This window comes from Neopelma chrysocephalum, unplaced genomic scaffold (genome assembly GCF_003984885.1).
Source record: "Neopelma chrysocephalum unplaced genomic scaffold, ASM398488v2 Primary Assembly neopelma1_80b, whole genome shotgun sequence".
Classification (NCBI taxonomy): domain Eukaryota; kingdom Metazoa; phylum Chordata; class Aves; order Passeriformes; family Pipridae; genus Neopelma; species Neopelma chrysocephalum.
Genome location: NW_020897742.1, coordinates 11,924,336 through 11,948,485, shown reverse-complemented (window position 1 = coordinate 11,948,485; position 24,150 = coordinate 11,924,336). Strand labels below are relative to the sequence as shown.

Sequence of the window (24,150 nt, the reverse complement as noted above, 5' to 3'; positions counted from 1 at the left end):
GAAAAGGTTTACATAAACCAATATGAAGCCGACAAAAACCAGCAGTTGGCTATAAAGCACCAGGACAACTGATTCTTACAGTGAAACAGGAACATAAGGTTGTTCCTCAGATAAAGCAATGCCTACTCCTTTTTTTTTAAGTGACAAAATAAAATATAGTAGTAAGGATTTAAAAATCACTTATATTGATTAAACAGTTGTGGCAATTCTGAGCTATTATTACTCATTTAGGTCATAAATTTCAGTACCATTCTGCTGAGTCACACAAATGGAAAACCTGGCCAACTGGGTGGATGTATGACTCGATTACTACGCTGAGACAAAACATCCTGTTATTTTTCTGCAACATAGCTTAGCTTATTGATTTGAATACATGGATTGTGAAATTCAGATAGGAGAAACAAGGATGGTAGTATTACATAGGACAGTGCACAGGCACAAGGGGCAGTAGGTAGCCAGCCTGGAAGAGCATTTACAGAGACATGCCTCAAAGTATGCCTCTGGAAGAGAGCACTAATGTCACCTACAGCAGTCTGAGAAAACCATTTCTAGTCATTTAATACCTATGCTACCTTTATTAGACACGCCTGTTTTTAAACAGGGTATATCTTCCAAGGGCAGCCTGGAACAACATCATCATGTAAATGAACAGCCATCAATGCCAGACATTAATCTTGCATGCTTATGTATCTTTTTCCTACCTGAATGAGCCCTCATCATAACAGAAATTTCGTATTTTAGTTCCAGTGAAAACCAGGAAATGTGAATTTTCATGTGCAGTAAGCAGTGGCTCACTGCCTGCTGGCTTTCCCAGGACTCAAATATTTCTGAGAAAATTTTACGGATCATATTAACTTCAGTATTTTTTTAATAACACAGAAGTTCTTAAGTGAGCAAGACAAAACAAATTTTTAGTGCAAAAAAAAGGAACACACCTTTAAAAGAAGTCAGCCTGAGCAAATTTCCTACAACATGGGTTTCAGTCTCAACTCTATCCATTTCATTTCTACTTTCACACAGGCCACTTTGGCAGGTGACTATTTAAGAAGCTGACAGGCTACCACTAAATGGCCCCTTACAGCAATTAACAGAAAAGAAACAACTACTACAGCATGCACTGGAGAGAAGAAGCAGGGTTTGGCAGCAGGGACTGCTATAGGCCCTGTGTGAGAGGCAGCTGTGAATGGTTGCAGTTGGTCCTAGCCAGTCACAGCAAGTCCAAGCCAGTTCTAGCCAATCCAAGCCAGTTCTAGCCAATCCATGCCACTTCCAGATGGTTCTAGCAGTCCCAATCAGTCCTAACCAGTCCCAGGTAGTTCGACGATCTGTTCCATTCTGCCTAAAGAGTCAATCAGTCAAAGGTGAACATGGAGCTTCTGCTCACAGATTGTAAGGTAGGGTTTCCATAGATGATTCCCACCTGAGCAGAGGAGATGAGCAAAAAGGAAGTATCAACAGGTGCTGAGGTGTCAAGGTGCTGAGCCCACCCCTGTGCCTGAAGGGACTGAGCGTACCCTGTGGCAGTGCACAGCAAGGAGAGAACACCCAGATGTGTCCAGACTAGAGCTGGGGTGTCTCACCCAAGTGTTTGTTTAATTGGCTTCTTTGTTTCTCAATGCCCAAGTCAGTAATTATCTTAATTGGTAAGAAATTAAGAGAAATTTCCCAAGTCAAGAATGCTTTTGCAGAATACACCATCATTTTAAAGGCCTAATGTTTTATGTTAGGATATTGTGTATCTTCTGAAACTCTGCTAGCCTTAAAAACGTTTTTATACATTTTAAGTGATTCACAGTAACGCCTAACAAAATGTGTTATGTAACGTCAATACACAAATATACCAATTAATGAATTAGTGTCAGTCTTGGATAAATATAGTCATACATGGCAAACTTCATACACTATTTATGCATATATATAACTAACAGACTTGCTATGCTGTATGATCACACGAGGGGAATCTTCATCATCACTGACAACATACACATGCAGGGTTTGACAGGCAAACCTGCTTTGATCAGCCTGTGAAATTTGTCCTCATTCCTTTAAAAGGAGTGACAGTCATCTCCTAGGAGGTGGTAGATGCTGCGCATTTCTTCGTGAAATGCAGGAGCCTTAGTTACTGCATGCCAAAGAGAGGGAAAGCCTAACAGAGAAGAAGAGAACACACCCGCATCCTGCAGGTCAAATGGAGCCTGAATGATTGCTAAGAGCAGCAGAGGGCTATGAGCAGAACAACAGGAGATATTGCCAAGGACCAATAAGCACAGCAGTGACGAGATGACTGAAAGCGAAGTTCATCCTGCCAGGTCACAGGGAGAAGAAGGTCACTGCTTTGTAAACCTTGTATTTCTATTCTGCTTCATCTGGCCACTTGGAGTTTTCTATAGCTTTTATTAATTATTCCAGTTCATAGCCTTAGAGAATCTGGCTTTTTGAACTTCAAAGCCAGTTGGATCCTCTTTGGAAAGCTTTTTTATACGGAAAAGGTTCAGGCACCACTACCTCAAAGCTCTGGTAGTTTTGGACTCTCTCAAAGCTCTCAGTTCTCAATGAAAGCTTAACAGAAAGTTCACTTTTCTATGAGGAATATAATGTCTTTTACAAACTAAAGAATAGAACCATTGACAAGTACAATATAAAGGGCTTGCTTGAGTATGTCCAGTATCTCCTACAGATTTGATTTACTCAGCCATGTGATTCTCCATTCAAGTCTCTACTCTCAAAAAGGAAAGAGGTGTAGGCAAAAAGTCCAGGCAAAGAAAGCATAGCAAGTCTGTCAGCAGTAAACCAACTGTGAAGCACTGAAGCTGGAGTCCAAGCTGAGATAACTAATAACATGCTACCTTTAAATACAGATACCTGTAACTGTGCCAGCAATCTGGGCAGTTGCACAGCTAGAACTGTACTTTAGTGCCTTATATGCATCTTTCTGATATGAATTTTCATTAGCAGTACTTGGCCTTTATCCACACACTTTTCGTTTGGAGGCAAGTCAAGCTGAAACCATTTGAATTGTATCCAATAAAGGCTGTCATAGCTAGCATTAATTGCCAAACATATACTTTTTTAAAAAAATCAATTTTCTAGAGAATATTACTATGATCAAAGAGTTCAGGTTCCTCATTATCTCTAGATGTTATGGATTATCATCATAAATCCTAGAGAATCATATTACTGTGATGCTGATTTGACAACCCTTCCTACTATCTGCCAGTGTAAAATGTCCTTCAAATATAAAGCACTAAAAACGCTGTACATGTGCAATTCCATGCTCTTGGAAGCTGTCAACTTAACACTAACATACTGGTGGGGATAACAGAAAATAGAGAGGAAAAATATCCTTTTAGAGGCAAATTCTCTTGATCTCAGTAAAGAAAATTTTCTGTCAGATTAACGCTGTAGAAAACAGAAGATTTGGTCCAATATTTTAAAGATCACTTATTTGAAAAAAGGGGAAAAAAGCAATTTCCTAGTACTGGGGTTTGATATTTTCAAAGCAGATATAGTTATACTTATTCTGTAAAGGAAGATGTGCAGACAAGTTCCCCTGCTCAAACTAAAGAAAAAAGCAAATTATTTTACTAAAGAAATATTCTCTCTGAAAACTAAATAGGATATTTGGACAAATGAATATTAAAAAATATTCGAACTGTTTAATACTGTAAAATGCTAACTGAAATATTAGTAGAACAAATAAAATATGAGGCTGGATCAATAGTTTTCTGACTTTAGTGATAAGAAACTTCTCATTTAAGTTCAAAACTTTGAAGAGTCTGTTTTCAAAAATATTCATGGCTTATTCTTCTCCACAGGCTATGCAGTTTGGGAATGAAATTGACGAAAATTAAGTCTTTTGTAGATTTCTGGAATTTTCTCAGGAAAACTGAGAGTTTTACGCTGGGGAATTAACATGAATTTATTCTGCCTCTAATTGTACACTCATTTAGTGTATGGTACACAGTGGCATTCAATTTTTTTCACCTATGAAAAGACAGATTTCTTCTCAGCTCCTGGTGCTATTGGTCAGCAGCAAGAGCTGCGGTGGTAGCTATCGAGATGCCTGGCAAAACTCATTTAATTTCCATGAAAGGCTAATATTCTATACTGTCATAGGACCATAAAGAGGCAGAAAGCCTCTCGTGACTAATTTTTCTACTCCTGTAATACTTTTTTTTTCTTAAAAAAAAAAAGACAGCAAAGATGGCAGAGTTTTCATTTATTATTTGTTGCAAAATGGATGACTAGCTGTTTTTCTAAGTTGACAGTGGTTGTACAAAGCAACTGATCTATTAAAGTATAATGTTAAATTAATGGAAGATTTGTGGATATTTCTCCCCACTTTAACAATCTGTCCAGATTTCCTCATACCAATCTACCCACACTACATTAACAACAGTAGAGGTTTTGCCCTATACAACGTCTTTCAATTCCCAAGTCATGAAAAATATTAAATTTTATTAGATAGAGAAACCATAAGGTGAAATGCCCTCTTCTCCCCATAATCATAAGCTTTCAATACAATTGACAAGTAAAGCTTTAAGATTTTAACTTTTTCTCCAAAACCTTATAAATAGATAACATATTCTGCTTGTTCATTACGAATTTTCTAAGCTTTGGGAACAATGATCTGTGTCACACATAAAGAATGGTGGTGTATGGTTCTTCAGAAGACACAGATGCATTTGTTTATCAAGATTCCAAATGGAAAAGTTTAGGTATTTCTGAATATTTCATGAGCGTCTTATTGAGAAATGCAAAGTCCTCAAGCAGTTGTGTAGTTATTAATTGCTACCATAAGAAAACTATATTGTAATACCATACCATTTTTACAAAGCTCCTTTAATAGGTTAATATGTCAAAATAATGTATAACATAATTTAAAACAATTACAAATCCTTCAAGCATACCAAGCAAGAAAAAAATAAATAATACTGTACTAAAGGGAGATTAGTTGCAGATGGGTATTGAATTCTTCAATTCTTCAGTGAAAATCTGTGATGCAGAATGGCAAGTTCAAAAATAATACAGTCTTTGACATCAGCAAGTGTCTTTAGAAATTACAGATGGTACTTATTTTCTGTTTTGTATACTTATCCATCATCTGCAACTATATCATCTGGGTTATTCTCAGTTCCATTTACAGGTAGAAGAAAACTATAGACAGACTAAGTCCAGTGTCACACAGACCATGGCACTCAGTATCAAACACAGGACCTCGTATTCAAAAGCAACAGCACCTTGAGAATCAAGTTGCTGATTCTCACAAAGGCCCTTGTATTCAGTTTGAATCAGCTTCATTTGCTGGTCTGAATCCTGCAAGTGACAGATGGGAAACCCATGTTTTGTCACAGAGCTGTACATACTTGATGAAGACTTCTGGAGAATCATTACAGTGGAAATGCAAAGGTATTCAAAACTCTATTATGGGTGTCTATGTCTTCTAGATGAAATGGACTGTCCTGTGTGGTAAAGTGCTACTGATTATGTTATGTGCCTGAAGTGTGTCACTTGTTCTCATAAGCATAACTTAGTAATAGAGACAGTGTGAACAACAGAAATCCCAAGAAAACTTTGAAGGCAAGTGGGGATAATAAATGAAACGCTTCATTTTGAAGTGCTTTTGCTTCAAAAGCATGAAGAAAATCCATACTTTTGAAACTGCATCTTCACAATATGTTGTGGTTCTAACACCATAACCTAAAATGCTATGCAAGTTCGTGTCAACATAAAGTCAACTGAAGTCTTGCTAGCAAAAGTATCCTGCGTATCTAATACTGCAAATCACGCTTATCCTACAATTTTCCAACATTATGTTTTCATAATTTAACTAAAGTATGCAAAAAATGTATTTCTAATGGTATCTGGATTTAAATATCCACTCTGGCACTGAAGGTGATGGCAAGTAAATTCAATTCCATCAAAATGAATGGAAAGATATGAAAACTGATCTAAAAGTATTTGAAGCTAAATTTACCTTTTTCTTACTTCTGAAATCATCAATGTAATCTTAAAAATAAAAGCTCTTCTAGTTTCTAATGCAATTATATGTTCCTCATCGCATTGCAGCGAGACTACAGTTACTCATTTCCAAAGGTGGAATTTCCTTTCCTCTTTGTTATGATGCCATCCATACAATGGCATTTCCAGTCACAACAAAAATTATATTAAATCCACGTGGACACTCTTCAAGCTCCACACAGGCAAAACTCAAAATAATTTATTAGATCTTCAATGGTTTAGTTTTTACTTTCTGTTTTTTCCCCAGAGTTAACACCTATTCAATGAAACTTTAGAGCTTTTCTTACTATTTGTGTTAATGATACAGACTTTTATAGTGTTCTTGAAGAAGCTGGTGGCAGTCACAGCTAGAACAGGATGAAAAAGAAGTAATTGTCATGCCTGGAAATAGAGGCAGATGAGACAAAAGAGTCCAGTAGGAAGAGCTGGTATAACTAAACCATGAAGTTTATAGATAAACAATGCAAGCTGAGTGAAGAGCTTGTTTTATTGCATACTTGCTATAAAACTCAAACATGGGAGCAAAGAGAGAATTTTGACTGAACAAGCAGTGTGCAGGCTGCTTTTTAACCTGTTTATACATGTCTCTCATGAAGAAACTCAAAACAATCTGAACCACTGTAAAGATTAAGATTTTAACTGAAAGCTATAGAACTGTTTAAATAGTAAAGAACTTTTGCCTAACATTAGGTCTAAAGAATAATTATTGCAAGAGTTAAATGGACTCAGTTTGTCAACAGCTACAGGTATGACTGCCTACCAAGAAAAAGAGTGAGCAATAAGTGAAAGTATCCATACAAATGTTTTCTCCATCTTGTACCCTTTCATTTTACAAAGTCCTTGATGGATTTGATGAACTGCTGACTTCCTCAAAAAACTAGTAACGAAATTGTGGTAAAAATTATAAACTCTAGTAACAGAAACCACGACTTTTTTCTCTTTACTTAGTAAAAACCACAATGTTTTGAATCTTAATATCCAAATAAATTGTAGCAAGAAAAAAAAGCAAAGACTTTTTTAAGAATGAAACAAATTTTATGAGTTAAAATATGACAGAAATATCACCACTCCAATTTTTAGATACTTTATACTAATGTTTTATTAGGCCCCAGAAATAGATGCTTTTCATGATTTTAAGGTATTATAATTATTATTCCTATCCAGCAAAGCGCTGGAGGCCCAATCTGTTTCCAAAACTATGTGGTTGGTTGGTAGGCAAAATAATTCTGTGTGCGTAAGTATGTAAGTAATAGCATTGCAGAAGGGAGATCTATAAAGTTATTAGGGAAAGACGATTTAAAAATAAGTGGCTAAGGTTTCCCTAATTAAGTTATTGTGAAGCCAGAATCTGGGTTTCCTGAACGTATGGTATGTGCATAGACCAAAACTGGAATGTCCCTTTTTGAAAATTTTCAGGTATTGGAAAATCCATACTCAGAACAAAGGAAATGTGTGCAGTATGAATTTCCCTAGTAACTGGTCAAACATGCTGGTGTTTGGAGTCCTTTCTCTATTTATAACAATCAAAGTTCCGCTATATGACACCTTCACTTTAATAAAAAACCCACCAAAACACAGCAGCAAGGAATAAGCTTTCCCAAGAAAAAGATCAGGTTAGATTTCCTTTTTGTTTCGAAGAACTATAATTTGACAACTGGACTCTAATGATAGCTCTGGACAAAAATCCATGGAGGAGAGGAAAATCAACATGGACACAGGGATTTTCCTTTCATTGTTTCAGTGCAGGATGAAGGAAGGGTAGCTGTGAAAGTGCTCCATGTGCTTAATATAACCTGAACGGAAGACTTGAGCAAAGAGCCCTGTCAGTCTGGCTTCCTCCAGGGGCACATTCACACAGAAGATGACTCCTGAGACCGCATAATGTGTTAACAAGAATAATTTTTCCCTGCCAATGCTTGATTTGACTGTATTATTATCAACAAATCTTCTCCATTCGTTTTACAGGTGGTAAAGACAAGAAAAAGTGGATTTTTACAGTAAATTACATACATCACTGAAAAGTATTTTGACAATGCATTAACATATATTTCTTTATGTAAGTCAAACTTGTAAGAAGCTTAATGAATTGCTTTTATGTCAGCACCAACATATTGGTTTAGGTGCCTCCATAGCATGTACCTTTAATAGAAAAAAAAAGACCATCTCTAAAAGACTGTGGCAGTTCTGTGAAGCTGTTTCTCAATATCTTTTAGAAAAAAAATGGATCCATCCAGTTCCAACAGTTTTCCACTGTCTGAGTGATATATGACATGGATCTGAAAGCATATAGCTGACTCAAACAGAATTCATGATTGCATATGCTCGAAATTGTTAAATGTTTAGCCACGAAAAATATTTTTTTATCTTTCATCTATTTTCTCAGTTTCTCTCAAAGACAGTAAGAGGTCAATTCAATGCAAGAAAAAAATCATCTGAGAAAAACTCCCCAAGTTACATGCCACTTCTTAGCAACTGATGGATTTCTACTGAAATTATTTATTTCCTAAACTGAACGGTATATAGAATCACAGAATCATTTAGGTCAGAACAGATCTTTAAGATCATCAAGTCCAACCCTAAACCTGACACTGCCAAGTTCACCACTAAACTGTGGTGCCTAAGTCACTAACCGTGGTTCTCAAGTGCCACTTCTACATATCTTTTAAATACCTCCTGGAATGGTGACTCAACCACCTTCCTGGGCAGCCTGTTCCAGTGCTTGACAACCTTTTTGGTGAAGAAATTTTTCTTAAAATCTAAACCTCCCATGGTACACCTTGAGGCCATTTTCTCTTGTCCTATTGCTTGTTACTTGGGGAAAGAGACCGACACATACCATCTTTCACAAAGAAAAAAAGCAAACAGTCATACTGCATTATTTTAACAAGCCTTTCAGCTGAAAATACTGTGTCTCTGTCTTAAATAACGTCAGAATAAGTCTCCCACTCTAAAGTAACTAGTAAAGGGGATATGGGGCTAATTTAGGTTTGTCTTAATTGTGCTTTCTACCTAATCTAAGTAAAACTTGTTTCTGTGCACAAGACTAACTGTACCTCAGCAGAACAGAATGCCAATTGATTTAAATGGGAAGGGAAAAAAACCCATATAATTTGCTAAAGTTGCACCACTCTACTTACTGATAATGATTTTATTCTCAGTTTAGGAGACAAAATAGCTATTTGTCTACTGAGAAAGTTCTACAAGATAACAATATCCATTTTTCACCACAATATTAATTAAGCTTCTAGTGTCTAACTGAAGTCCTGCAATATAATCAATGGATTATTTCCCAATGCCCCACAGTGTGCTTCAAGCACTTCATAGTACTTCAAGATTTACAGCCTTTTAAAGACTTGCTTACTTTTCTTGGAGTTTAAGCTCATACATGTCATGATAGATCATACATATCATATAACTCACATATATCTCTTATTTTCAGATTGTTCAGACTACTTAGGAGAAGGTCTTCAGCTTAATATACTACCTACGAATAAAATATGTCTTTTTTTTTTTTCCTGGCCTGTTTCTTCCCTCCAAGATGAACATAAATAGAAAAGTATGGTTCCATTTCCAAGCTGCACAAGATATCACTACCATTTACTCCTTTTCACTCTCCCATACAATGCCTGTATTGGCCATAAACTGCCTTTCCATAGATATGAAAGAGTATCTCTAACTTTACTGTGGTTTTAAACCTCTTTTCACTTCCCATTTTGTATTACTTTTTCTTATCCTTTATAATTTACTGTTATATATTTGTTAGTCTGGTAACAGCCTGGATGATACACAATTAATAAACAGTTAGATATATAGTTTTATATCTATATATTGCTTTTCATTCCAAAACAGGCCCATAAGTTGAAAATCTACTAAAAAATGCAATTCAATTATTAAAATGCAATTTTTCCTATGGCATAAAATGATGAATGAAAGAAATATAATCCCCCTATTGGGGGAGGGGGGAGGGAAGAAGTTTCTTTAAGTTCTCCAAGCCTCTGGGACCTTGTTTCTGAAGGTGTGATATTTACAGCATTATAAAGTTAAAATTTTTGCATTCTTGTTGGTTTCTGATTATTACCATTGGCAATTTTCTTCTGAATTTTAGACCCCTCTCTTTCACTCTCTGAAACTTGCTATTTTCCTTCTGTGTTCCTGTCATTTTCCTTCTGTGTTCCTGTCATTTAAGTACATGAGTGTGCTTTGCTTCCTAATGCTTTCCAATTAGCAAAGCATTTACTGAGCTTTCACAGTCCATACTCTGTGAAGGCACAATCAGCTCCTGAAGAACCAAAAAGTTGAGATCACCACTATTCAAATTAGTCATGAGAAAGGGTAAAATATATAATCACCAGCAAGCTTAACATTTTTAATGCACATTGAAAACAATTTTGTTGCAACTGGCAAGAGAGCACTAAGTAAAGTTTAATTCCATTAAAGTCAGCCAATATGACTGTATAATAGGAATGTCTTGCATAACTAAGTTGACAGAACACTTTGAAGATAAATGCCGCTGTGACAGATAAGTGACATGGACCGTATGCATTTTTCAAGAAGCATCTGATAAGGCTACATGCCAAAGATAATTCGTTATTGTTAGGAAACCTGGAAAGTTGTTACAGAACTGGAAAGTGCATATTTCCATTAATACAAAAAAATTTTTGTCTTGATAACCATAAACTATAAGACAAACATAAGACTACTAGTAGCACAGACACCACACTGCAAATATGAGAACACAAAAGCACCAATCCATGGAATTTAGCACAGTGACATTCTGCTACATTTAAAGATACGGTGTTATATACATATATTTATATATATATATATATCTCCTAAAATTTTAGTCAAGAAAGGCATCCTTTTCTGGACCATTATTGTGAATAAAAGGGAATCAATCTTTTTAACTTTATGCCAGTGCTTCTAAGAAAAATTAATGTATATGGAGGTGTAGCTATGAAGTTGTGTCTCCATTTTTTTTTAAATTGGAGATAAAAGGTCACTTGTCTACTGATATTTTTTGTTTGCTCTTTGTTTTGTTTGCTTTCCTCCTTTTGGAGAAGCTGAGTTAAGATTAAGATTATTAGGAAGCCATACCTAGCATGAAATTTATTTGATTTTAGAATAATCTCTACAGAAAATTAGAGAAGTTTTTAAATGCCTTTGCATAAACTGTATAAAGCATTATGGAAACATACCAGGTTGACAATTCCTGCAGTGCAGTGAGAGAGATTAGATGCTTTGCATGTTCTCTGAGGTATGAATTATGATATTCAGAGCTAGTCTACCTCCTTTGAATACAAGTACTCCTAAAATCTGAAGCTCCAGCATCAGTTGGCTCATATCATCATATTCTCAGCATTCAATTTCCTCCAAAACTGATGAGTCTATCATTCTTTTAGAGCAAATACATGTGATCGTGCAGGGTCAATTCAGTATTCGGAAAGTGTCATCAACATTTGGTATTTATTACACTGCTGTTTAGAAATGATAACTAATAAAAATGTCATTTATTCATAAACATTAGAAAACCTAAACATAGCCTTTCTGCTTTTCATGAATATTGAAAAGTTAATAGTTATTCTTCACTTAAACTCATATGACAAGTCTTTATATCTAATCTCTAAAAGTGTTCCATAATGAGCTCTCAATAATGACAGACTCCACTGATTTACTGTCTGGAATATCCATTGACTGACTGAACCCATGATGATGAAGCAATTGTTTTCCCAGTAGCATATATGCTTATACAGCATGTGCAGTAATAAATTTGATTTATTTGATTTTATTTAAAACCTTATTCTGAATCCTTTTGCCTACTTTCCATATGTCTATATTTTTACAAGAAATCTGGAAGCACTGAATCTAAGTGCTTATTTTATCTACTGATCCCATTAATCAGTCCTTGACTACATGCTAGCAATCTCTCTTGGATAGACTTGGTTTATGTCTGTCATAGACATATTCTTTATTTTGGGTTATTTTAAAGAATATTTTACAATTATGTTATTTTAAAGCTATACCCTGGTTATACCAATTGTTGCAGTCAAATGCTGATAAGATTGGAATGACACATGACAAATCTCAGGATTAAAAGCTGTTTACTTACTACTGTGTTCCAGGGGTCTTCTACTGCCATTTCTGCACCAATATACTGTAAAAATTCTAAAGAGTAGACCAGCAAGGACGTATTTAAACAGTTGAGAGAGCGTGAAAAGAATGAACTCTTCGTCTTATGCTTAACAGTATACTTCATACAGTCTTGCTAGCTTTTACAGCTTTTACTGTTCTTTCAAGGTTTTGCCATATGACTGTTTTTGAAGCATTTGAAGCATCTGCTTTTTAGCAAAATATGCTAAAAAGCATTGGAAAACCTCCTCCGTGTTCAAGCTTCCCACTCTCACAGATAATTCTTATTCTTTCATGGATAGAATGACCTCTTTTTTTGTTTCTGCGGACATTTTTATCTAAAAGAGTCCATTTATAAAGGAACCAGTGGAAAGTTTCCACCTGAGAGAAAATTAGCTTTGCAGTTTAGGGAAAAAAAAGAAAGCTACTGAGGGTTTGGGGGAGCAAAATTTTTACTATTACAAACTTAAAACATACTGAATAACAAATTAAAAAGACCTGTCTAGTTGCGGCAACCATAACTAAAAGGTCAGGTGAAGATACTCTTCGGAGAATCCAGAAGAGAATATGGTCTTATTTGTTAGCCTATCTTATTAACCCATCTACTTTGGTGAAGTTCAGAATTTTCAGTAAGATGCAAGTTACCTCAGAATGAATGAGAAATTTTAGTCTACAGATATGAACCTTGTTATGATATGTCAGTCCTTGCCATCCTGCACTTTGGTCTTCAGCATGAAGTTTAGCATTTATTTAGATACAAGAGTATTTAAATTCCAGGCCTTCAGTATTTCATTGCAATACTAGTAGTAGCCAGTGTTTCCATATTAACATGCAATAGCTTATAGGATGTAGCTATCATGAACTGTTGCTCATGTGACAGACTCAAAAAAATGTGTTCCCATACAAAAACATTAAATTCAAAGTTATATTTTATTCGATGTATTCACAGAATTCGCTTCTGATAATTTGATCTAATTCAATCATTTTATATGACTGGCTTTGTAAAACAGTTCAAAATTCATTTCACTGCCATTCCTGATTTCAATCAGGAGGCAAGCTTTTCAGAATGTTTGTGAACGAGTCAGAATACATCTGACATTAATACATGTACACCTGCAAAGATAAACACACAAAAATATAAAAAAATTCCTTTGGTTCTCATTTATATCATCTTTTATCAGTCAGACAAATACATACAAGAAAAGGACTTCTATTATAATCACTGGCAGTAGCACAGTGACAGAAAAATTATGTTCAGGCAACTACAAAGCATAACTTGTGCAGTGTAGTGTAGCAATTCAACATAAAAAAGTATTTATATCTCTAAAAATCAAGCTAAAACAATACTTGCAGAGGAAGGGAGTGCCTCAACTTTAAATCTTAAACCATTTTAGTTTCCAGAGATTTCTAATAATAATGGCCAGTCTTCGTGAACAAAGATTTTTGGGAAAGGTCTTTTACCTTTCAAGCCTGCGCAAGGGATTTTTTAGGTGAGACACAGCATGCGCTGAACTGAGCCCACCCTTTAATCCTAAGGTTCATCTGCCGGGCCAAGCAAGCTTGGACAATGGCAGTGAGGTCCTCAGGACGTAGGTTTGTTTAGAGTGACCTTCTCATAGATGGATGGCCTCACAGGGCTAACGAGCTCCATCTGCCCGGGGGACTGGGATTCGATCCTGGGTCGCAGCAGTGAGAGTCCCGCATACTAACCACTAGGCCACCAGGAGTCCCCGATTTCTAATAATAGCCTTACATATATTTGCCACTCTAAATTGCCGTCAAACAGAGAAGAACACTAACTTTCCTCACGCTGAGATCAGGAGAGGATTAATATTCAATGGGTTTTTTCTTCTTTTTTTTAGTTACCTTGCATCTCACCTCTCCATTCAAAAAGTTTTGTAGACTAACATGAGTATTTGGGTTAATGCAATTATCAAGAATATTGGTTTCTCAGACAGTTTCAATTTTTCACACCAAACTTTGAGTACTACCATAAAATGGAAGCTGAAAATATTACCTCCCTCTACAGCCACTGGGGAGAGATAGAGGTAAATCTCTCTCACAGACAGTAAAAGTAGCTATTACCTCTGCCACCTTAAATAAAGCTCAGAAAGTTACCTGGAATAAATATTGACTATTCTCTATCTTCATCCCATTGTGTAAATGGGATTCTCTTAAATTCTTATTCAAGTAATAATAAAAAAATATTTATCTCTTAAATAAAGTAGTTTCTTACAGACAGCAATCAAACCCACAGATTTTGCTATAATGGCTGGAAGCCATCCACATATGTGAAGTAATATTCAGCACCACTCTGATGAAAACACTGGCAGCTGCTAAAATGCTCACAGAAATAAAAGAAATCATGCTGCATATTTATCCTTTGAACTATATATAGCCCTGTAGAATGACTTTACTGTGAATTACAGTAAAAAACCTGTTGGCTGTTTTTAGTAATAGATGGTGGAGAAAGAGGTTATTGTTGTGAATAATAACTGTGATTCTCCACAGCAAAACAGGTATTATGAGTGGACACCAGAGGACAGTCAAAATCTTCACTCTTTTATAGACATTAATGTTGTGTACCTAATGTACTGTGGTTGCCTTCATGTTTTGCTCTAAATAACACCCTAGATTGTGATGGTGATAACTTCCTGCATCATGAGCAACACCTGAAGGCTTTTGCCCTAGATATTCACTTCCATACTTACTTCCAAGAGAGAACGAGCACTCAACCCCCTTGCAGCAAGATATATTACTGATCAAAACATGGTGATATAGTCAATTTCTATGACTCTGAAAAAGCTGCTGGGACAATCTAACTTCTAAATTATTCTGCAACAAAGGAGAAACACTGCTGAAGTCCAAAATAATGCAGTATTTGATTTCAGTCATGTAAAGTAGTTGGTTTAGAATGGCATTGAATGCGGTTGAGTATCCTGGACACATTAAACCTCTTCAGAGAGCACTTCAAAAGTGAAGAATTTTACCTCTCTTTTAAAAGGCACAGAGAGGTAAACAAAGCATCAAGTTCAGATTTTTCTTCCCATCTTTCTACTAATTCACATCTGTTTGTTTGTTTTTTTTAAGAGAGTATTGATCCAGATTTAAAGACTAGAGTAGCGGCAATAATGATAATTTTCTTTCTTAGCTGTTCCTCTGTTTGTTTTGTAAGCAATACAGTTTTCTACAGTTTACAATTTAATAATTGTCCCTCTGTCATACTTTTCTCAGTATATCAACTGACAGGACAAGAGGCAATGAGCACAAAATGAAAGAGAGGAAATTCCACTTAAAAATTAGAAAAAAACTTTTTCATTGTGAGACTGATCAAACATTGAAGTCCATTCCCCAAAGAGGTTGTACAGTCCCTGTCCTTGGTGATACACAAAACCCAACTGACATGGACAGTGTCATGGGCAACCAGCTCAGGACCCTGCTTTTAGCAGGTGGGCTTTGACTGGAATATCTTCAGGGATGCCTTCTAAACTCAGCTATTTCTGTTATTCTGTGAAATAACTCCACCTTAAAGCATCTCATGAACATGCACTCCTGGCATAAAAGCTCAAATCATGACTGTGTTCTCAGAAGAGAACTGAACAGCTAGGAGCTCAAAGATACCTTTGACACAGCATAGTATTTTCTGCTGGAGAATCTTAGACTTTACTCTAGGCCAAAGCTGGTGTTATTTTTGCATTCCCAGGGTAACTTCCTGGGGCAAACATTGGTATGAATTTTTTTTTCCCAATTGAGGCCATTTCTTTAAATGAATATAGTAATAATATAGCAATCTAATATTCAGTACCTGTTTTCTTTTAAAGATGGTTATTAACTGAAGATTCAGTTCCCTTCTTTTCTTGGATAATCCTTTGCTTACTGAATGTCACTCTGAAGTGATGTAAAGTGAGGCCAGTGTTTCAAATAGCCCATAGACTTTGGAGGCTACTATATGGTCAGAAAGGTGTTGCAGTACTGCTCTATTATTACATTTATAGAAACCTAAAATAATAATGAATAAGCTGTTTTTCCATCAGAATATTTTTCTCATGCTGCACTACACAGTTAACCTTTGCAGAAGCAGTTTGTGATTCTGTCTAGCCTACCTAAGAGTGCTTAGCCACACCAAAGGGGAAGGAAGCTATCCCAAAAGTCAACTCCTTCCTTATTCCAGGCAATGAATACTGCTGCACTGATTCAAACCAAGAGCAGATTCCTTCACCATATGTGAACACAGATGTCGTAAGAGAAATAAGAAGCAAAGCTTTTTTCAAATCCATCCCTCCCTTGTCCGTTAGTTCAGTTTACAGTGCCAATCACTTTCCTGCCCATGTATAGCTCACCAGAGCTCTCATGAGAGTGCCAGATATGAGGAAGATTCCCTTTCCTTACATCTTGAATGGCCACAAAAGTCAGGATACCTGTTTGTCAGGAGTCACTCAATAATGATAGGTAAGTTAGAGTGTCCAAAACACATAAAATAACAGGAGTTTTCCCCAAATCCAGAAGCCAGTGTCAATCTAAATGGTTAAACCCTCTTGGATACATGAAAGCTCAACTTAAAGCTCTATTTAAAACACTTATCATTTCGTTGGTTGAGAAATTCGGTAAAACTTGTCTCAAATTTTGTGCTAAAGCAACTTCTGCCTTGGCTTCAGAAACAATTAGTCTGTAAAAAAAAAAATCGTTAGTAAATTTTTAAGAGGTAAGAAACAGTTTTCAGTATTTCTTGCTTCCCCTTCTAATCTAAACTACTTCAAGGAAAAATTCCTATAACCAGGAAGCAAAGTAAATCCAGCAGTGGAACATAATGGGCCCAAGAACTGACAGACAGGGAACCACGTGTGAGATTCACTTTGAACAATGTGCAAAAAGGCACCTGAATGTGCAAGAACGAGAAGAAAAATGTAGTGAAGATTGAATACTTCCACATTGGATTGTGGAAGATAGAGGTTGGAGTTTTTTTGCTTGTTTGTTTTTTTGTTTTCCTGGAGCACCTCAGGAGTAAGAACATAGCAAGAAATTATGCTTTTCTTTCTCCAATCTACTCAACATTTAAAAATTTCTACTGTAGGTGAAGTGTCATCTACTGTACTTTCTGCATGGTAGACATGGGCAGCAAGTACTGGAGCCATCCTCTGCCAGTCTGGATCACTTTCTAACAGGAAAAGGGTTTGCCTTCAGTCCTGTTCTCCACCTTCATGCACATTTATCTATTTTCTAGACCTAGTGACAATGGAGGAATACATACTGCATTGAAAGAGCAAAAATTAGCCATCTAGCGATGCTTACTGCAAGGGACAGATCCCACACTGCTGGCACAACCTGAGATAAGGGAAAGGGATAAAATTTGGCAAAACCAGATATCATGCAGTGATAAAGCCTTTAGTATTATTATTTAGTATTTTATTTTCAGTTACCAGCAGAACTGTTGGCAAAACTCAAGTCAAAGAGTCCTTAAATTGCAGACAACATTTTGTTTCCATTCAACCTGATCAAGCTGCAGCTGGGTGAATACTGAAGTGAACAGTGAACTAACGTTGAAGCATTACAAGACTTGCCCCATGTAAGTCAGAGAGGGATTGCCTGCCTAGACAGGTCAGTCAGAGGGTATAGCAAGGCTTATAGTAGCACGTGATAGAAGACTGCCTTTGTTGTTTATTCCTCCAGCTTGCTATTAGTTGGCTAGATTCAATCTATTTGCACATTTGGATAAACCCTCAAGTAAGCAATATCAAAGGCAGCTTTTCTTGCTGAAGTGCTGCCATGCATAGCTTTATTAATGCCAGCCCAAATTTCTTCATGGTACTCTACGTCTTACATCTGTTGTGAAGTGAAGCTGATGCAACACACCTGGTAAACGATGTACTAATGCCAACACATCAACTCCTATGGGTTGTAGCTAGTTTCTAAGTAAATGGCTAATTTTTACATATGGCATTTTTAGCATTCTGGATTGCTCCCCTACTTCTATTCTGTTGCATTAATGATAAGCAAAGGCACCTGACTTTAAGAGAAAAACAGGTAGTTTTCTCTGTTTCTATATAGAATCTCTTTTAAACATTCATTTTCCTTTCTAGTCCCATACAAAACTAATCTGTATCAGCTTAAAAGAGTTCCCTTACTGTTCAAAATATCCAAAGAAGAGAAAGAACAATAACACATACCAGGCACTGGGAAGAATATAATTAAAATTACTTTCTTGCTTGGATAATTTTGTCTGGTGATGGAGTTATGATTAAATAGCCATATTAATTATTTATTTAAGACTGTTTAAAATATAGATCATGGTTTCCAAATGCCTGAGGAAAATGCTTTCCATTAATCTATACAGAACAAAATAAAGACTGCTAGAGTCATCAGCTGCCCAGTCTATTCTTAAACGTAATTTCTATGTTGCTCTTTATTTCTGTTGAATCACCTCAAGGCTGACAATTGCACAGGTGTCTTGGGATCCCAAATTCTCATTCACTTTCATAGGTGCCCAAGGCCTTTTGGATGTCCGAAGAAATTCTGACATCAGAGTATCTGACTAATGTAGTGGCAGCCCCGCTGCCTTCAGGGGTCTGCAACTGCAGCTGCTGCCTGCCTGCCCGCCTGCCAGGCTGTGCTCTCACTCACCTTGCTCTTCAGCTCTCCCAGAGAGCTCTCCCTGCCTGCTCCTCACAGCTCCTGTTGCTCAGCCATGTCCTAGCTCACCTCAATCCCACCATTGTATCCCCTAAACAACTGTCGTTTCTTGTCTCCCAAGTTTCCTCTCCTACAAAAGACTGAAGTTCCTAATATCTGGATTCATGAACAATTCAGAAGATTTCTGAAAGTAGTGTCAAGCTCATTTCTCTAGCAGGCAGGACCAGTCCTGATCCCATGAAGTCCGGTAGCAGCTTCTACTTAATTCACTGGCTATAGTGTCAGAGCAGAATTAGGCCATTTGATGCTAAATTCTCAGGATGTGTCTGAATAAAAATAGTACAAATACTGTGGCATTCAAGCTCTTCATCCATAATATATTCATCTTGAAGTGCACAGCTGCCATGCATATATTTATGTAACTGCTATCTGTAGAAATATTTAAGCATTCAGTTCAACTCTGAAAAATATATTTAGAAAAGTTAAGGAAGGCTAAATGGTGAGCATAAGCTAACATTTTCACCTGAAACACTGAGGATGTATAGCATAGCTAGAAAATGTACAGAGAGGAACAAGGATGACCAGACACATGGAGTAGAGAGGAATTTAAGCAGATCACAAGTTTTGGGCCAATAAGTAGACAGCTTAAGGTGGCAAAGATAAGCATTCACTTTTCACAGTAGAAACACTTCAGGCAATCCATAAAATCCTCAAACAGGAGGCTTAAAACAAAGACCATGTCATTAGTTTACAGAACCTATTTTCATAATGTTTTTGAAATCAATAATGTAAACAGGTTAAAAAACAAGACTGGATAAAATCATGAACAACTGAGACATCAGAATCTTTTAAACACAGTATGACCTCCAACCTGAGAGGACCAGACACAGCAGAAACTGGATATGGATGAGACAGGAAGGTGGCAGCATTCCCTACAAACCTCATCTCCTGTATTGTTCTTGACCATCAGCTACTGACAGCTTTGCTCTCTCCTATTTTGGCAGCTGTCACATGCTTGCCCTACCCTGTTCCCAATCTTCAAAGATAAAAATGCGGCAAGTAACCTGGTCTATATATGCAGTAAGTGCTGAGGGCTACAGGTACATCTCTGCCTCCCTGCTCTGCTCAGCTGATATAGCTATGCAAAACCATCTTATACCTTCCTCTACTTTTTCCAGATTTCTGCTCCCTTTCTTTCTAAACTCATCTGTGACAAAGCCTTTAATATCACATGGTGTTACAACACAAGCACAATCATATTAATCACCAATATTTTTATTCTGTTGCATCTCTGGCAGGCTTTTGGCAGTATAGCAACAAACATCCCAGTAATAAATGAGCTTTTAAGTGTACCGAGCTTTACTATTCAGCAGTGGCATGTGGTCTCTGATTAAAACTTAACTTATATAACCCCTGCATAGCCAGCGCACCAAATAGCAATAAGAGGAACAACACTAAGAAACAATGCAAGACACTGCTCTGCCCTCAAGTTAAGAACACAGGTCAACTGTCTTCCTAACTATGCCAAAATCTATTACTTCAACAGCTCTTTTCCTAAGCTACACCAACACACTACTGAATTGCAGTGAGGTGGGTAAGTAGGAGCACGATGCCCATTAAATCTCCATAAACGATTAACTTTTGCAGCTTAGCTCTACCCCAAAACAACCTGCCTGCTGCCATGAGATGTTCCTTCACTTCATGTAGGTCATTTGTGAGGTAATAGACAGTTTCAAGCAGCAATAGCAAAAAGTAGCAAAATCTCAGCACAACAAATCCTTTGATAAATTTAATAAAAATATAGATCAAGTTTACTGCAGAAGAAATTGGAAAAAAAAAAGCAATTACCTCACTTTAAAGTATTTCAAGTGTTTTTAAAGTAATATATATTACTGCTAAAAATACCTCAACAAAACATACATTCAATGTAAAAAAATGCCTTAAACTTACCTCTTAGTTTACACTGATTTAATATATTTTTTCTTCTACTTTTCAACTTTCCTTGCATCTTGGGAATATAGTGGTTTTCTCCACCCGTTTCCTTCCTCTCACCTCCTCCCCCTCCAATCTGGCCTCCTTTCCTTCCTTGGAGGTTTTTAAGCTTTAATTTGAGAGTGTAAAGCTGAAAAATATTTGATACAATTTTTTTTTTTAATTAGAGAATTGAGCTCCTCACCGTGGTTGAAGCATTTCTGGGAACAGCACCAAAAAGCTGGAAGCTACTGCACTGAGTAGCCCCAGCATCTCTCTTAAAATCATCATTCATTTATTTTTCCCAGACAACTAATGTTCTAGCATTTTACTTACAGACATGACAGCAGTTTAGGAAACTAAGGCTAGAAATGAGTCTAGTCTCTTTGTTCGATTTTGGAACGTGAAAACTAGATTCCCAAATTCCAGCGTGGGCCCATCTCCAGCTGGAACAGGAACAAGACTCACCAAGTGGGATTTGACAATGTATGAGCTGAGGCTCGAGTTAGTCACATTTTAAATGAGCTCAGAAGGGCATTGATGATTATATGTTCCAACTGGAGGAGGTAGTTGTCAGTCTGCCTGCAGCGTGCATGTCACCACTCCAGGGAAGGGGAAATATTTTAGATCTTGTGTGGGATTGGGCATGCTGAATGGAGCACTTAGGAAGTCTCCTCTACTGTAATTTGGATATTGTTGGGGATGGGGAAAAAAAGTATAGGTTAGATCTAACAATTTAGGAACTCTGCAACATGCATTCACACTGAGCGCTGTTGAAGAGACTTGGCATTTCTATATGCAAGTGAGTGGAAGCTTACGGCCAATTTTAGGTTTCCATCAGTTGGCACTAGGTTGTGCTTTACAGCCTGTATGCATATAATTTTTAATTCTTGATTTAGTATAGTTAGAGTTTGCTTTCAAATAATAAGGAACGTTTTCCTGATACGATATTAAATTTGTGGTAACGCTAAATAAGTCATATTTTCTCTAAATGCTTACATGTATTTCAGGTATGTGCATCAGTAGTCTTCCTCTTCATTCCCTGTTTGCTCAGTCATTTCAGTCTTTCCTCTTAAATTTCCTCTGCTTAAAGAACAGTAAATTGCTCCTACAATCCACTCACTTGTGTAAAACTCAGCAATTACTTGTTTACTCTTTTACACAATCTATCTACACATTCTTTCACAGACAGTATTGCCCTTTTAGGTATTATACTGACTACAAACCGGACCTTTCTCAACCAGAAAATAAAATGTCTTAGTGCAATTTAATGTATATATTTCTGTATGTTTAATTAATATGTATTAGCCATAAAAAAACAGTTCTGAACTAATTTATCCCAGATGCATTAACCTCTCACTTTTGCCAATCTGAATATGACATATTGATAACTCCTCTTGCTCATGTTTCTAAACTCGAAGTATCTTGTATTTTCTGTTTCCTGCTGTTTACATCATCTGCTGACTTCATTAACATGCTGTTCACTTGCTTTCTTTAATACTATTAATGAAACTATTAAATAAGGCTGAAACAGAGAGCAATCAATATAGCAGTTTACTGGACAAGTGGAATGGGCATCAGCCAAGGTTTCTGCAGCAAGGCCTAAAAGTCCATCTTCAAAATCATTCCTTTTAATTGGTTTTGCTAAGTTATTATTTGTTCAATTGACTGATATTTAATTGTGGCATTACCAGAAAACCATTTGGGAGACCTTGGCATACAAAATCTGACTGCTTTATATACCTGCTCTTCTTTAAACCAAACCTACTGTAAAGTTTGGATTTGCTTCAGAATAGGTTTTAAACTATTTACTACAGTTCTCCTTTTTATTTCCCTCTTCTTACTCACTATTTCATACTATAATTTACCCTTACAGATTTGAGATACTTGAATTAACTCCATGCAATTGCTAAAGCAATTAAGTTGCTTTAAAGCTGTGCAGAAGGGTACGTGATAACAAACAAATAATATTAAATAGAAGATAATATTATTTACTTATACACACATAATGTGAATATATATGAATGTACCACAGACACAGAAAAATTCAAAATACACTTCCAGCATAACTAAGGGAATCACAAAAGGTGTTTGTCTGTTAGACATCAAAAAAACATAAACAGAGAAGAAGAAGACCTATTTTACCTATATAGTTACTGGTGACCTGCAAACACACTAACTGAGAATAAATTAGGCTAGAAATGAGAAGGATAGGAACCATTAGGAATCTGAGCCTTCAGATAAGTCTTTCAGTACATGTAGCCAAGGCAACGAACCTTCTATCTTTAATACAAAGCTGTATTGGTTTGCAGAAGGAGTTGTCAAGTGGTTGCTTGAAAAGACAGCATACCCATCTCTGATCTCAGACAAGCCTGGCCCTATCTGCCTTCCAGCTCTGCAAGCACAACAGTGAATACCAACGATTCTTAATCCCTAATTTTGTCTTTGATAATACTGATTCATATTTGCTTCATACTGAAAGTCTGGAATAAATACTGCATGGTTTTCATGAACCTAAATTGCCTTATGAAATCTAAAAATAAGAAAATTAAATTATTATTCTTCATTACTAAGAAGACACTAGCAGCTGAATTTTTAAGTGTCAAAATTCCGTCTCTAAAAAAATTAATTATCAATAAATACAAAAGGGGGAAAGCTTCGCAAGCAAGGGCACTCCTGAAGACAGTGGACTTTAGCACTGACCAAGGTCTTCGCTGAAAAGCTCAAGTTCAATACATACAGCAGCTGCATTGGGGTCTGCTGCCTCCCCAGTTGTATCAACACAGACCTGGGAAGAACAGATATAATCCAGACCAAAAGAAAATACCCTTGCTATTTGTTTTCCTTTCAGGGCTGCAAAGCATGGAAATCTCTCATGGCTTAGAAAAAGTGAAAAATATTTGAATTCAGGTCCCCAGAACTATTTTGGATCTGAGAAGTGTCAGAGCTGAGAGCAAAGGACAATTGGGCATTTTTGTACTCACAATATTTTGGATATATAGGTCACTTTGTTCTGAGGTTTTCATCTCAGAAAACACTTCCAGACATTCAAAAATTTTAGCAGATATCTTTTTATACATTAAAAACTTGTATCAATTAAAAAGGATAGCAAAAGTTTTGCTTATGGATATATATGAGATTTCATGGAATGAAGCATTCTTGATCCTCCTTGGAGCATTCTCCTCTAAGTTTTTAACTCTTATCAGTGGAAGAAGGAGTTTCAGTGAAAGAACCTATTTAACCTTTATAGTGTATTATTTACATAGACTACTCAAAGAAAAGTAACAGGGCTGTTACCCTAGCTATGATCTTTTTTATATGGCTGAATAGTTCTTGGCCTCTTGAAAGCCTCGATTCATTGTTTTCATCAGCCTATGATCATAATGATACAAAGAAAAGTCACAG

At 36.5% G+C, this 24,150-nt stretch overlaps 1 protein-coding gene across 11 annotated transcripts in view; it reads right to left on the bottom strand.

Moving 5' to 3' along the window:
• The window catches only part of DLGAP2 (DLG associated protein 2), a 402,991-nt gene that overhangs the window by 287,934 nt on the left and 90,907 nt on the right, over window positions 1-24,150 (bottom strand). For 2 of the 11 annotated variants that reach the window (XM_027690143.1, XM_027690138.1), the window contains exon 1: window positions 20,725-20,893. The exons of the other annotated variants lie outside the window; for them this stretch is intronic. In XM_027690143.1, coding sequence (XP_027545944.1) covers window positions 20,725-20,782 — 58 coding nt within the window. In that variant the 5' untranslated portion in view covers window positions 20,783-20,893. Of the gene's footprint in view, window positions 1-20,724; window positions 20,894-24,150 lie in introns of those variants that run through there. 11 annotated transcript variants of the gene reach the window in all.